The 17,960-nt window shown below is 46.0% G+C and overlaps 1 protein-coding gene across 9 annotated transcripts in view; it reads left to right on the top strand.

The window, feature by feature from the left end:
- DPY19L3 (dpy-19 like C-mannosyltransferase 3) overlaps nucleotides 1-17,735 on the top strand; it is a 69,658-nt gene extending 51,923 nt beyond the window's left edge. For 4 of the 9 annotated variants that reach the window (XM_035712149.2, XM_035712151.2, XM_049096047.1 and 1 more), the window contains 3 exons: nucleotides 2,834-2,916; nucleotides 10,980-11,112; nucleotides 11,223-12,143. In XM_035712149.2, the coding sequence (XP_035568042.1) occupies nucleotides 2,834-2,916; nucleotides 10,980-11,112; nucleotides 11,223-12,026 (1,020 nt within the window). In that variant the 3' untranslated portion in view covers nucleotides 12,027-12,143. Of the gene's footprint in view, nucleotides 1-2,379; nucleotides 2,802-2,833; nucleotides 2,917-10,979; nucleotides 11,113-11,222; nucleotides 12,147-12,171; nucleotides 12,331-13,932 lie in introns of those variants that run through there. The other 5 variants (XM_025425250.3, XM_025425253.3, XM_035712160.2 and 2 more) reach the window with 5 other exon arrangements.
- Nucleotides 17,736-17,960: the final 225 nt, after the last annotated feature.

The following is a 17,960-nucleotide window of genomic DNA, read 5'->3' as shown; positions in this document are numbered from 1 at the left end:
ATTTCTTCCACCCTGCCCCTGGGAATTTTATTACCCTAAATGTAAATAAATGAAACTTCCTTAAAACCTCTGGAAGGCAACAACTAAAGATTAAATAGAATATATGTTTAGTAACGAATGAGGTAACTTGACCTCTTCACATTGGTTCTGAGTGATAAAACGCCCTCCTCGCAGGAAAGATTGAGTTCATCATGTTTCTTGTCTCGCACTAAAGATATACGCACACAATCACAATCTTTTTTCCTGAGTCTCTGTGTGCGTAGACTGACTTCTTAGGTCTCAGCCATGTATTTGGAATTTTATTGATTTTTTTTTACAGCTATTTGGGGACTTAAATCTCTTGTTCTTGGTGAAATTGAGGAAGGACTGTATAGAATAAATTACACTATACAGTACTGGTTCTCAGAGTATGGTCCCCAGTCAAGCAGCATTAGCATCACTTAGGAACTTGTTAGAAATACAGAGGTTTGTGGCTCACTCCAGACCAGTCCTACTGAATCAAAAATTTTGGGAGTCTAGAAATGTGTTTTCCATGGCCCTCTGGGTGGGGGCTAATGCATAGAACGGGGCTTCTTGGCAGTGGCGCTACTGACATTCTGGCTAGATAAATCTTTGTTCTAGGGGGCTGTCCTGGGTGTCAACATCCCTACTTTCTACCCACCTAAGTGCCAGTAGCACCTCCCTCCAATCGTGACAGTCAAAAGTCTCCAGACATTGGGAAACATCCCCTTAGGGGTGGGGCAAAATCTTTTCCTCCACCCACCCCTCTTGAAAACCATTACTATAAAAAAAAAAAAAAAAAAAAAAAATGATAGCACCAAAAAAGCCGTCATTTCCAGGAAATCTATGTAGACATTCTTTGAGTAAGAGAGTCAGTAACTTGGAAGACTCCTTCCAAAGATTGGCCTGATCCACATAGCCCTTCTTAGTACTGGACTTCAGGAGAGACACCGATGCATCCAGCTTTGACTGTTGAAATGGTTTAGATATTCCAGCCTCTCAAAATTTAAAATCACAAAGACAATAAAGATGTTATGTATATTAAGAAGTACCCTGAAACTGAAGCTGTTTTCCAACTATTGAACAGAACTACCTTTAAGTAAAATGAACTCCTATATTTCAAAGCCTGATTTTGAGTTTTACAGAGCGATTGTAATAAGGATTTCAGATTTTCTTGTTAATGGTAGCAATTTTGCTTTATGTCTCTTTAGGACAATACTGTTTAAAAGGGAAAAGCATGCACTTCACTCAAAAGTCGGGAGTTTAGTGAAATTACTACCCTCGTGTTGATTAACTTACTAGTGTTGCTGAAATCTCCTATCATTTAGAAACAGCAGTTAGTTAATCTAACACTTATATTCACATTGTTTAAGAAGTTTACAGGTGATATTACTAGATTTGAACATTTTCAGAATTAACAACAGCAACTCCCACGCTAGAAAAATATCTTACATCCATTGAATTCACAGATTTTGAAATATATTTTATACCAAAAGAATGAGGACGTGTCATTAAAAAATCGGCATTCTGTTGATTATCCCAATTTATAGGAATAATTGGAACATTACACAGGTATCATTGAATCACTCTGATTACATCTCTTCTAAAACTTGGAGCCAGCAGTGATTTTCTATCACCAGCATCTTTCCTGGTTCATGCACCCAGGAAACAAGATGAGAATGAGCATTAAAAATGGCCAAAGATGAGATGAGAAGAAGGGAAAGTGACAGGGTTAAAATACAGCCACCAACCGGACGGTGCCACTCTGGTTCCAGTTCCTGGTTCTTAAATAAAATTATTACATTTTCCACTTTAGTGAAGCACAGACCCATCGTCAGTGGCCTTCTTCCAACATAGGAATTCTGCTGTTCACTCTAGGATGTATATAGATGATCAAGGCTTCTTAGCCAATTGTCATTTGATACAGCAGTGAACATATAATTAATTGTTGAATTAAACAGGCAATTATGTTAGAAAAGCCGTGGGCTCAGAGTGGGATATTTACACTCTCTCTGCATCACCCTAACTCTCTCAAGTTGAGTAGGAGGCACCAGTGGCATAAATAGAATATTCAAATGCACCAGATTTTCCTGGAGAGTCCTACTTTCAAATACTCCTCTCTCCATTGTACCTGTAATTATATTAAAATACAACAAGGCATTTGCCCAGATTTCTAGTGGGAACCGTGTAATCACAGTGAAGGGGGATGGATTTGGAGTCAGGCTGCAGGCGGTAGCTCTGCCACTTTGTGACCTGGCTAAGTCATCTGTCTGAGCCACTGTCTGCAGACTAGTGAAATAGCAGTAGGGAGGAGGACGCCTTCTGTGTCCACCTTCTCCCAGGGTAGCTGCGGGGATGAAACGAGATTCTGTGTTCCAGCGCATGTCTGCAGCTCTAAAGCAGTGCTGTCCTGTAAGGGCACTTTCTGTCTTGAAGGGTGGATGGCACAGTGGAAGTCACAGTTTCCAGTACCCGGTGAGCTTCCTCGCGGTTGCCATTGCTGTGACATCCAAATTAACGTTTTCCTAGATACTAACCCCACCTATGGCAGCATTTTTACTAGAGAAAATGAAAGCTCTTGTTTTAAAAGTTGACCACCCCTCTAGGCCTTACTAGCTTTGGCTCAAGATAGTTTGGCGAGCTGGTCTTGGACTTTGGCTCGTTGACGCTAGGAGGGCGGACTGCGGAGGTGAGGTCCATCCAGCGCCGCAGCTGCCCTGTTTGTCTAGTTCACAAGTCATATGCAGTTTCTCCTCTTTCATTTTAACCTTAGTGATAGTTGTGGGTGTGGGGGTGGATTTTGTTTTTGTTTTTGTTTTGTTTTTAATTTCAGTTCTGGCCAGGAATGATGGATGAACTCTCCGAGTTGAGAGAATTCTATGATCCAGATACAGTGGAGCTGATGAACTGGATTAAGTAAGAGGATTTTTTTTAACCTTTAAACTGTAAAGTGCCTTTTAAGAGTCACTATAGACCTCATTTGGTGTTTTCTTCTTTCTGAATCTAATTGTGAAGATATATTCATTTTCAAGTTTTTCTTTAAAACTCTCTATTTGGCAACAGTTTCTTTCCATTTAAGAAATAGTCTCTCTAGCCACGATCTCATGAAGGGAAAAAACCCACAAGGAGAGGGAAACTGAGCTGGAGGACATACTCCAGGCCGCTGACAGCCATGGAAAGAAAGCTTTACACTCTCCGCCAATTCCACCTTTCTCATTTCTTTCATTTTAACACCATTCAGATTTTCTGTGACGCCTGACACTTGAGAGCATTCTTTTTCCTTGTTGATCATTTAAAAATTACACTGTAAACCATAGAGTCCTACTAGCTCCAAGCACATTTCAACTAAGCACATTTCCCAAGCCTAGGCCTAAGGAAACCGAAAACGCAAAGTCTTTTCTCTCTTGAACACGGTCATGTGCAGCATTACATTGGTCTTTACCGTTGCCCACGTTTTGTTGCTTTGCCTCAGCACTTGCATCAGGATGAACTTCGTGTGCTTCACAGCTTTGGTAGTGAAACCTGCCTCCCACCAGCACAAATAAACTTTTCTACCCAGAGCACTGTTCCTGGGCCCTGTGCTGCTGTATTTCCCTGCTTTATAACCAAAAAGCAGCGGTGTAATTATTCACATGTAAATAGATGTCACCAATCTTGTGTGACATACTCCAAAGGCATCGGCTGTGTCGTCTCCATCACTTAGAATTTTAGTAGCCATATTGGCACTTGCTCATGACGAATGTTTACTAACCAGTACAGTTTAGCACCGCTTGTGTATTAAGAGATGGTAAATGTTTGATAGCTTAGGTCTCCTGAGTGTAATACATGGGTTTTATAGAGATTTATGCCTAAAATATATATATGTGGCTTTGGTCCCAATGTCGGACTGGCTCTGACTAGATGTGGTAAGTATAATTTTTCATATATTTCCAGTGCTGAGATTACAAAGCAGGGCTTTGTCTTTATTTATTTATTTAACTTTAAATCATGGCAGACAATTATAGAGTAAATAATTCCTTCAGTATTTATTGTGTGTGGGGGGGGGAAGAGGGTTATTCATGTAAAGAAAAGCTAATTACCTTTGCATTAACTGTAGTCAACTAGAAATTTATGACACGTACATCTGAAGGTGAGGCTGATATTTGCTGTTTTTAAAATTGCACTCTTGCTACGAATGGTGCAGGGCACCCACTGTCGGGTATACTCCTGAGGCCGGGGGGCCTGGTGGATCTACCTACATCGTTGTTGTAAACATCCCACCTCCACTGGCCAGTCCTACAGGAACGAACGGTAGCGTCGGTGATAAAGATGTACTCCAGCAGAGCCGGGGTTGTGTTTGGCACTGTCGGGCTGGGCATACTTACTGTAGAGCCTCTATTCTCGTGCTTGTCCTCGCAGAAAATTATTTAAAGTAACATTTCTGGTTCTGAAAAATTGTGGATGAGAGATTATATTCCGGGTGTAAAGAAGGCAGTCTGTTAGTCTGTTATTTCTCTCATTTGGGAAAGCAGTCTTTGCTCTTTACTTTCTCCTCTCATTAACCTGGTTCTCTCCCCGTATGTAGACCATCCTCTTTTTACTTTCTAAAAAATCCTCAGCAACTGGAAAGCTTTGTATTCTTCCAAAATATTGGTTCCATTGTGATCTAATCCTGCTTGTTTTCCCTTGAAATTCTTCAAATCCAAATTATTGTTTTTGCAAAAATAGCTGCTGGGCATGTTTGTGAAATAAGCTTAAGTGATGATGAATATATGCCAAAATAGGGTCTATTTAGACACAAAATGTATTTGTTTAAATCAACATTTAAGTCGGCTCTGGTCTGTCGCCTTCAATTCCAAACACAAAGGAATGTACTTAATATTCTTTTAACTTGCCTTGATTTCTTCTGTTTTTGAAACATAAAATATGACCTTCAGCTTTCATTTTAGTACTTTGATTAGTCACATATGCCCACGACATTAGTAGGTCTGAGTTGTGCTGGGGAATAGGCCGTGGCCTAAGGATACATGGCGTGTATCTGAAAGTCTGTCTGTAATTGTCTGAAGGCAGCCACCAGCTTCCGGTGGGGATCCAACCCTGTCAGCGAGGAATGCCTCCTCCTCTCTACTTTGTCTGCTGCTGTTGTCAGACAGCCACCATGGTGACAACACATCTGTCCTCCATCAAGTGGTCACAACAGCTTCTACCGGGGTGGGGATGTACCTTCTGATACAGGGTGGCTCCCCTTCATGGGTCAGGATGAGAAACAGTGACCTGGAGAAACCTGGGGGGACACTTCAAGTGACCCTCCATGATGGCACAGGGCACTTCCCCTGTGAAGTGTTGAGAAGAAGCTTACCTGCCATGTCCTGGTCTCTGGTTCCTATACTTGACGCCGGAGCAGACCACACACCTGCCTTAGGCATCACGCTCATGCTCCAGGGACGCTGAGCTTCCATTTGCAGATTAGGTCTTGCCGAGGATCCACTTGGGGTTCTTGGGCTTGGCGGGTAAATGGGAAAAAGATCCCATCACCTCAGCAGGAGTAGGTTCTGCTCTTTTGTTTGGAGGGGCTCAGTTATGACCTTTTATTGGCTAACCAGACAGCCTCCAGGGAAGGTAAAGGGCATTATATTGGGATACCACTTATTAATATGACAGGAGCTGTAGTGGAGGGATTAGATTTCTATGAAAATGTTTAAAGCATTAATACATGAAGTCATATCTTTTTTTTTTTTTTAGATTTTATTTTGTTTATCTGTTGGACAGAGAGAGCGTGCACAAGCAGGGAGAGCGGGAGGCAGGAGAGAGAGGCAGACTCCCCACGGAGCAGGGAGCCTGATGCGGGGCTTGATCCCAGCACCCTGAGATCATGACCTGAGCTGAAGGCAGATGTGTAATCGACTGGGCCACCCAGGCACCCAACATGAAGTTATATCAGAACCTGTATACTTAGGAATACAATTCAACAGCTGTTTATGGAGCACAGGACATGATGAGTGTTTGTAAATGGGGTGGCTGTCCCTTCTTTCTTTTTTTGAGAGCTAGAGAGAGCGAGAGAGGTGGGGGAATGGCAGGAGAGGGAGAGAGAGAATCTTAAGTCAGGTTCCACCTCGCAACCCTGAGATCATGACCTGAGCCAAATTCAAGAGTCAGCCGCTCAACCAGCTGAGCCATCCGGGTGCCCCTCCATCCACTTTAACTCTCTCTTCACTGAAGCAAAACTTGAGCCTCATGTCAGCCCTATATTGTCTCCATTCTTTTTTTTCTTCTGTATTCTTATTGTTGACTCCATTTAAAGATTTTTAGAGGCTTACCGGGTTTCAAGAGAAATTTTTTTTATAGTTCTAATTTTTAGTGATAGAAATTTCCAAGCTTCAGTTCCTTGGAGTTTTAAGTATAAAATTAAGAACACTTTGAGATTCAATTTCTCATTAATCAGCGAGGACATTTAGTTGACATCAGCCCCAGAATCTTCCCTGGGAGGACGGAGAGGCCACTCGGTCCTTCCCTTGCAAGGCGCCAGGCGGCATGCTCACCTGGTGGCCTGCGTCCCACGTGACACAGACGTGCCACAGGCCTTGCTCCCCAGCAGATTTTGCCCGTGTTCATATTAACTCTTTTGCTGATAATGTTTCCCAAATACAAATATGTTGGCCTTTTGGTTTTGGGGTGTCAATTTTTTTAATGGTCTGGTATCACTTTGAGCCGGACTCAGGGGGTGCTCGTTGGGCTTTATGTGTGTCTGGGAAGCACATCTCCTTCCATGAGGCCAAATGCCACAACAGCAGTGCTTCGTACCTCATTCCTTTGTGACCCCAAGTGGTTTCATTCTTGGTTCCTGAAATTCTTCTTGGACGTGGTGCAATTAAGACACTCCTATAGATTTGAAGATTTTGAGATGTAACATTTTAACTATGGGGCTTTAGAAGATTTCCCACTGGCAGTAGGCTCTCTTCAGTGATGAAGCCTGCATGTGCCATATTTTCTCAATGGAACTAAGAAAATGGCCCAAACTTCCTTAGCATTTTATCAAAGCAGAAAGAATTACTGGATATTTTAAATATGATGAAGGTTAAGTTCAGACCTTAAATGCCTATAAGCCTCTTTTATATTTAATGAATCATTTTGTGGTATTTGCATAATTCTATAAATTTTTGAAGTGTAGATAAAGCAAATGTTCACACATTATATTATAATGCTCAGTTTACCCATTAGTTCAACAGTAATTAACTTGTTGAAGCTTAGAGCTTCAAAAATAAATGAGATTATTTGTTCAAAATGCCATCAGGTCTTCCTGGAATGACATTTAAATTATGTAATGTAAATCCGTTTGACCTGTGAGTCCTTGTCATTATTTAGTGACATTTCTTACGGAATAAATTGTTTGCAGGTTGGGCAGCCTGCTACAGAGCTTGGCAGAGAGCTATAAAAACAAATTATCCTTTCATTTTATACATCATTTGTTCAAACATTGGTAAAAATTGCTTTGTTTTCCTATAATAGAGAAGTGTCATTCAGTGGTTAAAAGCACATTAGCTATTTTAGACACAGACCACAGACTGTGTCAGCAGAAGTATCTCTGAAGGAGGAGTAGCCAGCCTCACACCTGCCGTGCTGCATATCTGAAGGACAAAGAACGCCTTTCCACTTTGCCTGCTGAGTTCACCACAGAAAATAGAAAACACAGTGGATCTAGGCTTTTAAAGTTCAGAAAGTGTGTCCTTGTTTTTTGTTTCCCTTTGCCTTTGCTTTATGAGTAAACTTAAATATTTAAAGTAGTAGAAGTGTACCCCAGATTTACCATGGGGCTGGCATATCAAACCGAATCCGTAGGAGAAAGCGAATAAACCTCATCTCTGCCATGCTTGGAAGTCAGTAGTTTTCAAAGAAGTATTATTTCTAGTCCATTTTATAGGCATTAGAATACTTGTATTTTGCTACTTTAAAGTAAAACTAAAGGGGGATCCCTGCGTGGCTCAGCGGTTTAGTGCCTGCCTTCGGCCCAGGGCCTGATCCTGGAGTCCCGGGATCAAGTCCCGAGTCGGGCTCCCTACATGGGGCCTGCTTCTCCCTCTGCCTGTGTAGTCTGCCTCTCTCACTCTCTCTGTCTCTTATGAATAAATAAAATCTTTAAAAAAAAAAAAGTAAAACCAATGATCTTGGTGAAAGACTGTTAACAGTCCAGAAGATTGTTACACCAACAGTTGAAACAGATGACATTAAACTTTGACTCTTTACTAATGGGGGGGCCACACACTAAAACATGTGACAGATGAGTGCAGTTTATTTCATTTTTCCCTCAGCGCCTCTAAGCAGTCATGTGACCTACCCCCCTGCCCTCCCGGGGGCTGCACCCACTGTGGGCAAGGGGATACTCCAGTGTGCTCGGGCCCCCCGGAGGAGAGAGGCAAGATTGGCCACGATGGGACCTTGTCTGTGTGTTTTGTTTCCCAGGATAGCTGAAGGCCCACAGAGCACTGGCAAACACGCGCCGCACCGACTCATTTGTTCAGAAGTGTCTGCCTGTAGAGGGAGCCGAGGCTGGCTCTGGTGGCTGACTAGCTAGCACGCTGCGGCCCGGCACCTAGTAGGCCCTCAGCACTGTCATTTGGACAGAGAATGAGCCTGTAGCTCTCCGGCAAGCAGTTCAGGCCTTTTGACATCTCAGACCTCTATGAACTGTGAAGTTCCTCCAAGTGGTGGGATCATAGCCCAGGAAGGGAGACGAAACCTTGGTCGTGAGCCACGAATAGAGAACAGGCCAGTCATCGGTATGTGCCACAGTTACAAAATAGATACTAGAAACAGCTCTGCGTCTCCCCGCTGCCGCCCCCCGTTAGAATTCAGAATAGTGATGCTGAGTCTGAAGATTTGCATGGATCTTCTCAGCTCAGCCACGGGCTTTGTCATTTGGGTAGAAAGGCCAGTTCGGCACCCTCTGGGCAGTAGGACTGGAGAGGCCGGGGTTGCCCCCCACCGCTCACTCTCGCTCTACCCCGTGCTCTGCCAGATGGGGAGACCAGACTGCATTTCTTCCTGCATCCTCAGTCTGTTCGGTTCCGTGGTCCCAAAGAGCCACTTTTTGGCATCCATCTACTACGTGGCATTAACTGCATTATTTATTGCAGTGGAATGGCTTAAGCCAGTCCGGAGTGTACAAAAGGAACGAAGGACGGCTTGGGAAAACATTGACATTCTCTGTAATGAGTATTTGTCGGTGCTCACCGTCTTTGGCAATTCCAGCACGCAGGGATGGGGCGGCCCCGACGAGCTGCTTAATAAGGGTCAGTTGCATTAAGCTAAGTCTCCTGCTGAGGAGCGCTCACTCCACCTTCACGTGTTGTCCCTGAGGCCCTCCTGTCCCCCTGACCACATGGGGCCGATGTCAAGAGTTCCCTGTAAGTTGCCACTTCAAGGCGACGGAGCAAACATCTGCTTGTCCTCGGGCCCCTGGGCCTGCCTGTCAGAACACTGACCATCCCTCGAGCGCAGCCACGCTCTCGGAACACGCTCTTCCGTGGCAGTCCACGCGCCGGGCTCTGGGGTTTAGGGTCGGGAGGGATGCAGGCTGTGTGTCCTCCCCGGGTGCCCGCTGCGCTTGGACCCACGCTCCGTCGTGTGAGACAGCTCCTTGAAATCCAAGTGAACGAGGGGGTCATGGTTAGAAAACCCCGAGTTCTTCAAGGAAATTATTTGTAAGCATTGCAGCTTGGACCGCGGGACGTCTTCCAGGCATCCCGAGGCCTCCGTTGGATGGCACTCGCACCGCGGTCTGAGCCTTACGCTGACGCACGTAGACCTGCTCGTGCCACATGGGGATCGATGGCAGCCTCTCCCAGAAACCTAGCGCTGGGGTTTCTGCCCTGATCTCCAGATTCGCTGAGAACAGCCTGCTCTGGTTCTTTCTACAGAGTATGCTGAGTTTTAATGATTGCACTTAGACTCCTTCTCAAAACCGTCTCCGTCTTTTAACACCCCCTGGCAGGCCGGGGCTCCTCTTCCTTAGCCCAGGAAGGGCCCGTGTGGGCTGCGGTGCTCCCCGTGGGCCTCAGCGGAGAGTCGTAGAAGGGCGCTCGTGTTCTTCACAGTAAACCGGCACCTCGTTGATTTGCAAGAGACTCCCATGTCCCAAAAAAATGGAAGGGAATTAAAATCCACTACTAAGATTCTTTCTTTCCGGGGGGCGGGAAGGAAAAATGCTTTCACTGTCATCAGGGAGTCCTTCCTTGACCCACCATCCTTGTCCCTCACGCCCCGCGCGGAGGCAGAGAATCGCAGCTTGGTGGCCCTCGGAGAGCCAGGGGGTCGTGATTTAACCACAGGAGTGCCCCGTGTTCCCCCACAGTCCTTGGACTTTCATCATCAGGACTAAGGAAAGGAACGTAGGAAACACTTGCGTTGCCACATCACAAATGGTGGACATCCCCAAACGGAGTAGTACATTCCCTGCTTTCCAGAATCTTCTGTGTCCTTTTGTTGTTAGTAATTCTCTTTCTCTGGAAAGTAATTTATCACGTGTCTATGGTCCATTTTCTTGTTTGGAACAAAACCAAGTTGGGAGGAACCCGTGATCGCGGCAGTCTCTGGCTTTGTCATCCGTTTGACTGTTAGTTAAGTCTCTTAGTTAAGTCAGCCTCTTAGTTAAGTCTCGTACAGAAGGCGATGACCGTCTGTGGAGGTCTGTGTGGTCGGGATCTGCCCCTCCGGGGCGAGACCAGGAGGGGACCGGGGGACTTGGCCTGGAAGGCCCGAGGGCCGTCCACTGTAAGGAAGCCCAGCAAAGCGTCAAGGAGAAGCGTCCCGCCCGCTGTCACAACCAGGGGAAGTTTCATAAAACAGTTTGAGTGCAAGTGTCAGGCAGCCAGGTGCTGCGTCTCCCCCCAAGTCTCAGGCCTTCCTGACGCAGCCGGGTGAGTCCGGCAGCGTGCGGTTGTCTTGTTTGTGGTCTGTGAGGAAATCGCAGCCGTGGGGTTAACCAGGCTCTCGCGACCTTTCAGCTCCAACACGCCGAGGAAGGCCGTGTTCGCCGGGAGCATGCAGCTGCTGGCCGGGGTCAAGCTGTGCACGGGCAGGACCTTAACCAACCACCCCCACTACGAAGACAACAGCCTGAGGGAGCGGACCAAAGCGGTGAGGGGGGCGTGGGGGGGCGCGGGGGTCCCTGCCCCGGGTAGCTCGGCGGCCCAGGCGGGCCTGAAGCCCCTGGCATCTCCTGAGTCGAGGCCTTGCCCTGCCCACAGCCCCTACAGGCGCCCGGAGACCTCCTCCTGCTCAGAAGGGTAACGAGAGCCCCAGCCTGCGGTGTAGACAAGGGGGCTTTTGAGAACAAACCCGTCGGGGAGGGAAGGCAGAGGACGAGGGGTGCATCCTGGCCCCTTGTCTATGCCCAGGTCAGCCGAGGAGGCAGCGAGGGTGCCTGGCTCAACCCCAGAGTTCAGGCGGGAGGGGACCCTGGGGCTGGGCCCGTGGGGCTGGGCCTCGGGAGCCCGCGTCTGGGGACTCACAAAACCCACGCCCTCAAGGTCCTGGTGCCCTCGAGTCCTAGGGCCGCCTCGGGCGTGAGGATGGCCCACGGCCTCCAGCCGCAGGGCCGAGGCCCCCCTCTGCCCCCCCCACACACCTGCAGGCTGACACATCCGTGGACATCTGCGTGCAGGAAAGCGGCTGGTGTCCCTCCCTGTCACTCCCCCAGCCCCCTGCACACGTGCACACGCGGAACGTCCTCCCGGTGCCGAGTCCCAGAAGGCGGGTTGCTCACCTCGTGGGTGCTTGCCCGGCATGCCACGCTGGTGGCGAGCGGGAGGTCGAGAGAGCGGGGTGGGCTCCCCAGACCACGCAGCGGGCACCTAGCACCGAGGCCCACGGCGCTCTTCCTGCGCGACCGCCAGGCCACAGGCTGGGCTCCTCGCGGTGAGGGCACCGCACGCTCCCCCGGGATGCCTAAGGCGCCCCGTCCCCCCACCGTCTCTGTGAAGGTGCAGCGCTGTCCTACCTGCGCCACCTGCGCTTGGCCTCTCGTGCCGCAGGACCCCGGGGACGCCTGAGTCTGTGTCTGCGGGGTGGCTGCCCCCTCCCCCCAGCCCAGGCTCCGTGACGACAGCCACCTCTTGGGACCCCCATCCCCCCACGTGGCTCACTCCCGGCAGCGAGGGCCACTGCCGCCCCTTCCACGTCACTCTCCCGTCGCAGGTGTATCAGATATACGCCAAGAGGTCCCCGGAGGACGTGCACGCCCTGCTGAGGTCCTTCGGCACCGACTACGTCATCCTGGAGGACAGCATCTGCTACGAGCGCAGGCACCAGCGGGGCTGCCGGCTGCGGGACCTGCTGGACGTCGCCAACGGGCACGTAAGCATGTCGTCCCCTCGCTTCATGCGGGGGCCACCCGGGTGTCTGTACCTCCTAGAAGGATGTCCCCAGCCACATCCCCCGCCTCACTGCATCCTGTGGGACTTGCGGCCCTGCGCTTGGGTCATGGCTGGGGCCTGGCAGATGCGGCGGGTAAGGAGGTGTCGGGCCCTAACTTCACGTCCAGCAGAGCAGCTCTGCCTTCAGCTGATCTGCGTCCTGGGGCTTTGCATAAAATTCATCTTTAAAGGCTTTGCCGTTAAAAACAAGAGCTCAGCCTCCAAAGACCTGAGCTCTGGAGCATCGTCTGGGCCGGCGCGTGAGTGTGGCTGGGACGGTAGGGCTGCACCCACGCTGCTCCCGGCACTGCCCTCAGACACGGCTTCCTGTGGCCGAGCCTGTGTCCCCGAGCCTGTGTCCCCGAGCAGCAGGCTGCCCCTCCCTCCTCCCTCCGGAGGAACTTGGCCTCAGAACCCCGCCAGGCCTCAGATGAGAGCACAGAAGAAGAGTTGCACCAAGAGGCCGTGTGTGCTGAAAATGAGGGGGGAGAAATGATAAGCCATTTGGAAATAATAAATTCTCAGAAAAGAAAACTTGACCATACAGAATTAGAGACTCAGAGCGCTTAGGATCTACTCTCTTAGCATATTTTTTTTAAAGATTTTATTTATTCATGAGAGACACAGAGAGGGGCAGAGACCCAGGCAGAGGGAGATGCAAGCTCCCTGCAAGGAGCCCAAAACGGGGCTCAATCCCCGGCCCCCGGGATCACGCCCTGAGCTGAAGGCAGTCGCTCAACCGCTGAGCCACCTGGGTGTCCCTCTCTTAGCATACGTCAGGCATGTGGGTAGGACCATGAACTGTGGTCACCATGCTGTGCGGTCAGAGCCTCAGACCTAATTCACCTTATTACTGCAGGTTTGTCCCTTTGACCGACGTGGAAGTATTAATTAGCTTGATTGTGGTAATCACTCCACCATGTATGTGTGTATCAGATTATCGGGTTGTAGCCCTTAACTGTATGCAGTTTAGTCAATTACGCCTCAGTAAATCCGGGGGAAAGAGAACATGAGATTCAAATTTCTGCCCAAGGAAAGAAACTGTCTATAACTATCTTGAATTCAGAGGAGATAACAGACCCAAGACTTGCATTTAAATTTTGATTTGTGTGTAACTTTCTCTAACTAGACCATCTGATGAGTTGGAGGATTTCCTCTGGTCATAGTAATTCTTCTCTGCATTTCACTTTTTTTTTTTTTAAGTATACGTGCTGCCAAAGCGAGCACTCTGCATCTCATTTTTGTGAGAGTGACAGTGTAGTACGTCCCGAAGAACAAGGAGATCCAAGTTTTACTTCTCGCCTTGCAGTTAAAGGTGGTCACTGTGCGACCGTCAGCTCCCCTTCTCAGCCTTGATTTAAACTTCCGACGGGGAAGAGGTAGACCAGATAATCTTGAAGTAGCCGCCGACATTGAAATAATACAACTTACGTAGCCGTAACACATGACTCTCAAAGAAACCCAACACCTGTTCCTACTTCTCTCGTCTCCTATCAATACGATTTTGTTTCCCAAACCGTGTTTGGTTTTGTTTTGGCTTTAGATGATGGATGGCCCAGGAGAGAACGATCCCGACTTGAAACTTGCAGGCCACCCTCGCTTCTGCGAAGAGATAAAGAGAAACCTGCCACCCTACACAGCATACTTCACTAGAGTGTTCCAGAACAAGACGTTCCATGTTTACAAGCTATCTAGAAACAAGTAACCAAGCTCTCTGTCCAACCTCTATTTTTGATATTGAAATTCCATCCTAATGCAACTCAACAGTAACATTTCATATGTCTTTAGGTAGCCTGTACCACAAAGCTGTGATAGGAGGAAGTTGTAGAGATGTTTACACAAGCGTTACCGTCCTCAAAAGTATCTTAACACAAGCTTCTCTTTTTTATCTCGTTTCATTAATGTTCTTTAGCCTAAAGGTTCTCACCTTTCTAGGAGTGGTCTCAAATTTTGTTGTTGGGGAGAAACGTAAGTGTGCCACAGGTAGCCTGAACAGCCACACGTCATTCAGGAAATCCAGAGGCTGTTCGGGATTTGAAATACTTTCAATTGACTTCAGACAGCTACGGTTGAGTCGAATTAAGGGGATGCATAGTTAAATTCTTCAGTATCGTTTCACTAGTGAAGACCAACGGGGAGCTTTTTAAAAAGCTCTTTATCGTCCTGTTTGACCTAAACATTTTATAATGTTTTCCAATCGCCATGCTTTTAATATTTTTTTTAAAAAATCATGTTAGGTCTTTGTATATATATCTAAAACTTTTCGTTGTGCCCTGTCTGAAATGTAAAGTTTAGCACTTCAGTATGTGTGTGTGTGTGTGTGTGTGTGTGTGTGTGCGGGCGGGCGCGCATGCATGCAGGTGCATGTTTTAATGTGGGATACAGAAAAGTGTGACAAATTCCTTATTGTAAGTCATGAAAGGAGCAGAAATGTTATGTAGCCGAGCAGAATTTGTTACTGTTTAGTGTTATTTTAAAACCTATTGATACTATTTAGCCTATCCTGCAAGTAAGAAAATTTTTCTTCATTTCTTACTCATTTAAATTTACTGGGTTTGCAAAATTTTCTAAACTTTTTGTTTTTAGCCTTTGTATTTTTTACAGCCTAGAACCTTGCAAAGTCTGAATATTTTTAAAATGTTCTATCTTAACTAATTCACGAATACAATATTTTTGGCAGAGAGCATTTTCATACCAAATTTGATTTGTGGTCTCCAATCTTAACTGTGAGGGCCCGGGTAATGTTATTCTTTTTCTTACTAAAAGGTAACTAAGTGCCTCTAAGTCATGCTTATTTGTAAACAACAAAGAGGATTATGTATACCTGTTCAAACATTTTTTGATAATTGCTTTTCTAATTAATTTCTAATGAGGGGGACATGTAAAAGTTGCTGATAAAAGCATATTGCACATTTAACTAAATCAAGGTGGCTAATGAAATTAACTTTCTCCCCTGTTCTTGCCAATTGGAAATGATGGAAAGGTCTCTCCTTGCACTTGTACTGAAGTACCCTAGGCATCAAGCTAGACAGATCACACGTTCAAGTTATTTCACATTCAGTTACTACTTATTAAACAGTGTTCAAAAAAAGAAGTTTTAGACTGTCATGTTGGACTCCAGGATACTCGGCTTTTTTATCCAAACTTATTTAAATTAAAAAAAAAAATTGGCTGGGTTACTAAATGATGCAGCTGAAACTCCTGAATTATGTCTTTCCTGTATTCTGTAAGAAGGTTGGAGACCACTGCAGTTTAGGGTAACACAGTAACAAAACACTTTAATCAGTAGGAGAACTTTAAGCCAGGAATGATGCATGCCTGGTGTGGCTGACAGCATGGGTCAGCACATCCTTCGGCGAGTGCCTTACTTTTCATTGAAACGAAGCACACGTAAGGTACATGTTAGACTACGTAGTTTTGTTTTTAAAGTCCTCGATCACCTTCCAGATATATTCCAGTTTTATTTTAAATATTTCTATATGCACTAATCTAAGCGTTTGCGTACGTGGAGTCTCAGCATAAGAAACACGTCCTTAAATGTGTATGCTTATCACCATCTTGATGGCACGCAGGAATCTTTTTCTCCTAGTGTAGGTGCCATTGTTGCCAAGATATTTAGTGTTTAGTCTTCAGCGAAAAATACAAAGTGCCAAAAAAAAAAAATCTTGCAAGACAGAGTCCATACATACACTCTTTCCAAGACACTGTGACCATGTGTAGTAGACATTTTTCTTTGCTGATGAACAAGTCTGTCAACAAATCCCGTTAAACGTTCTTAGCGTTCATCAGTATTCTCTTGTATGATCTTGTTGGAGTCCACAGGAGGAAAGGGGAAGAGTGGCTGATGCCTGGCTCTGTACCAGGCCAGAGCATGGCACCGGGGGCCGTCACTCCCACCACACAGATCTCAGCAGCTGTGTTAATGTTTGGTAGTGGCCTCAAACGTGGCTGTTTTTTTATGGGGAGGATAACCCCTTGATGTTGCTTCAGAGCTAGCTAGCTAGAAGAACCTCTCAGTACAATAAGTGCTCTTAATGATCCTCTACTTACGTGACTCCCCAGATTCCCTGACTGTCTCCACCCGTCTTGTGAGCTGACGAACCAGGCTGCTCCCCAGTGTCCTCTCATTCCCGAGCTCCCTCCCGTGAGTTCTGTACTCGTACCAAACTGCCCTGTGCGAGTTCCCCTTCTTATAGTAAGTACACACTTCAACACAAGCATAGGAAATGGGGTAAAAAGGGTTATTTCTGTGAAAATTAATTTGACTGCTTTGGTAAGGCTTGATAAGGTTGAGTCACTAATAAAAACTGCTTTTGAGTAAATTACCTGTGGTTGGGAAAATTATAAAATATTGGGAACATGAAATTCAAGAAAATTTCAGAGCTCAGATTGCTTTATAGATTTAAGTACCTGTTGCACCTTTAAAAACATCTCTACTGACCAGAGGTATTAGAACATACCCAAACCACATTCCTGGTACAATTTATGCAAGAATAGAACTGGAATCATTGAACCCTTATTGCAAAGGAAAGACCCTGGCTTCACAGCAGAAGATTAGCAAATGAATGGACTATTACACATTTAAAGTTACGATTCCCTACTTAGATCTACTTACTTCATTAAATGGCTTCATTAAATGACTGATACTGATCACAGTGGCTATTAGAGATTCTAGTATAGTTGAAAGGTTCCAGTCACTTTTATTACAGTCCGAAGAAATAGGGATTCATTTCAGATATATTGGCCAGGAGCATAATTAGGTGTTAAGTAGGCCATCTGTTGTCCACTTGCAGACGATTTTCTTTCTTTGTGAGGTCAGCTAGGGGTGCGCGTGTGTGTGCACATGTGCGCGTGTGCGTGTGTTGGGTTGATGCTGCCGGAGGGCTAGGACTTATGTAGATATTTCATCTGGTCTGCATCTTTACTTCACAGTTAACTAAAAATGTTTACTCTCATTCCATGTGAACTTTGTCTAAGATGTACCAATTTTAGCTTATCTTTGGCCAAAACTTACCTGAGTTAACATAGAAATACTCCCATTTTTAAAATTCAATTGAAACCTTGGAATTAAATAGGAAGATACAAAATGTTCCCAGATCATGTATCTTGGTTAATATGCTCCCAAATGCTTTATATATGACAACCTTTTTGGCCTAGAAGAGAGTGCTTATCTGTTGATGGAAAAAAGCTTTTAAGATGAGAGTGGCTTGCTTTCTTGTGGCAATTGGCAATTGATTTTCTGTATTTAACATCCTATGGGTAAAATCTTACGAAGAGCTTTTATAATTTGTTGTACTGAATTGTACGGAGATTATATACTAAATAAAGCTCTTTTAAAGTACACAAGATGAGTGTTTTTCCTTTCTTTGAAGGTCAGAAACCAAGGAACCAGCTACTGAAGTTATTAAATACGTGCTACATAAATTCTGGTCCCTAGAGATGGATGTTCCAAGGTCTCAGCTGGACTTGCTTAATGTCGAAGGAGTTTGTTTTTTCATGGAATTTGATAGCTGCTTACTTGCTTCACTTGAAACTCAGGGTTATAGTTTGTATTTCTAAAGAGAAGGCTGA

Source organism: Canis lupus, chromosome 1, assembly GCF_003254725.2.
Source record: "Canis lupus dingo isolate Sandy chromosome 1, ASM325472v2, whole genome shotgun sequence".
NCBI classification, from domain to species: domain Eukaryota; kingdom Metazoa; phylum Chordata; class Mammalia; order Carnivora; family Canidae; genus Canis; species Canis lupus.
The sequence above is the reverse complement of the archived record's forward strand: the minus strand, read 5'-3'. Positions and strand labels throughout refer to the sequence as shown.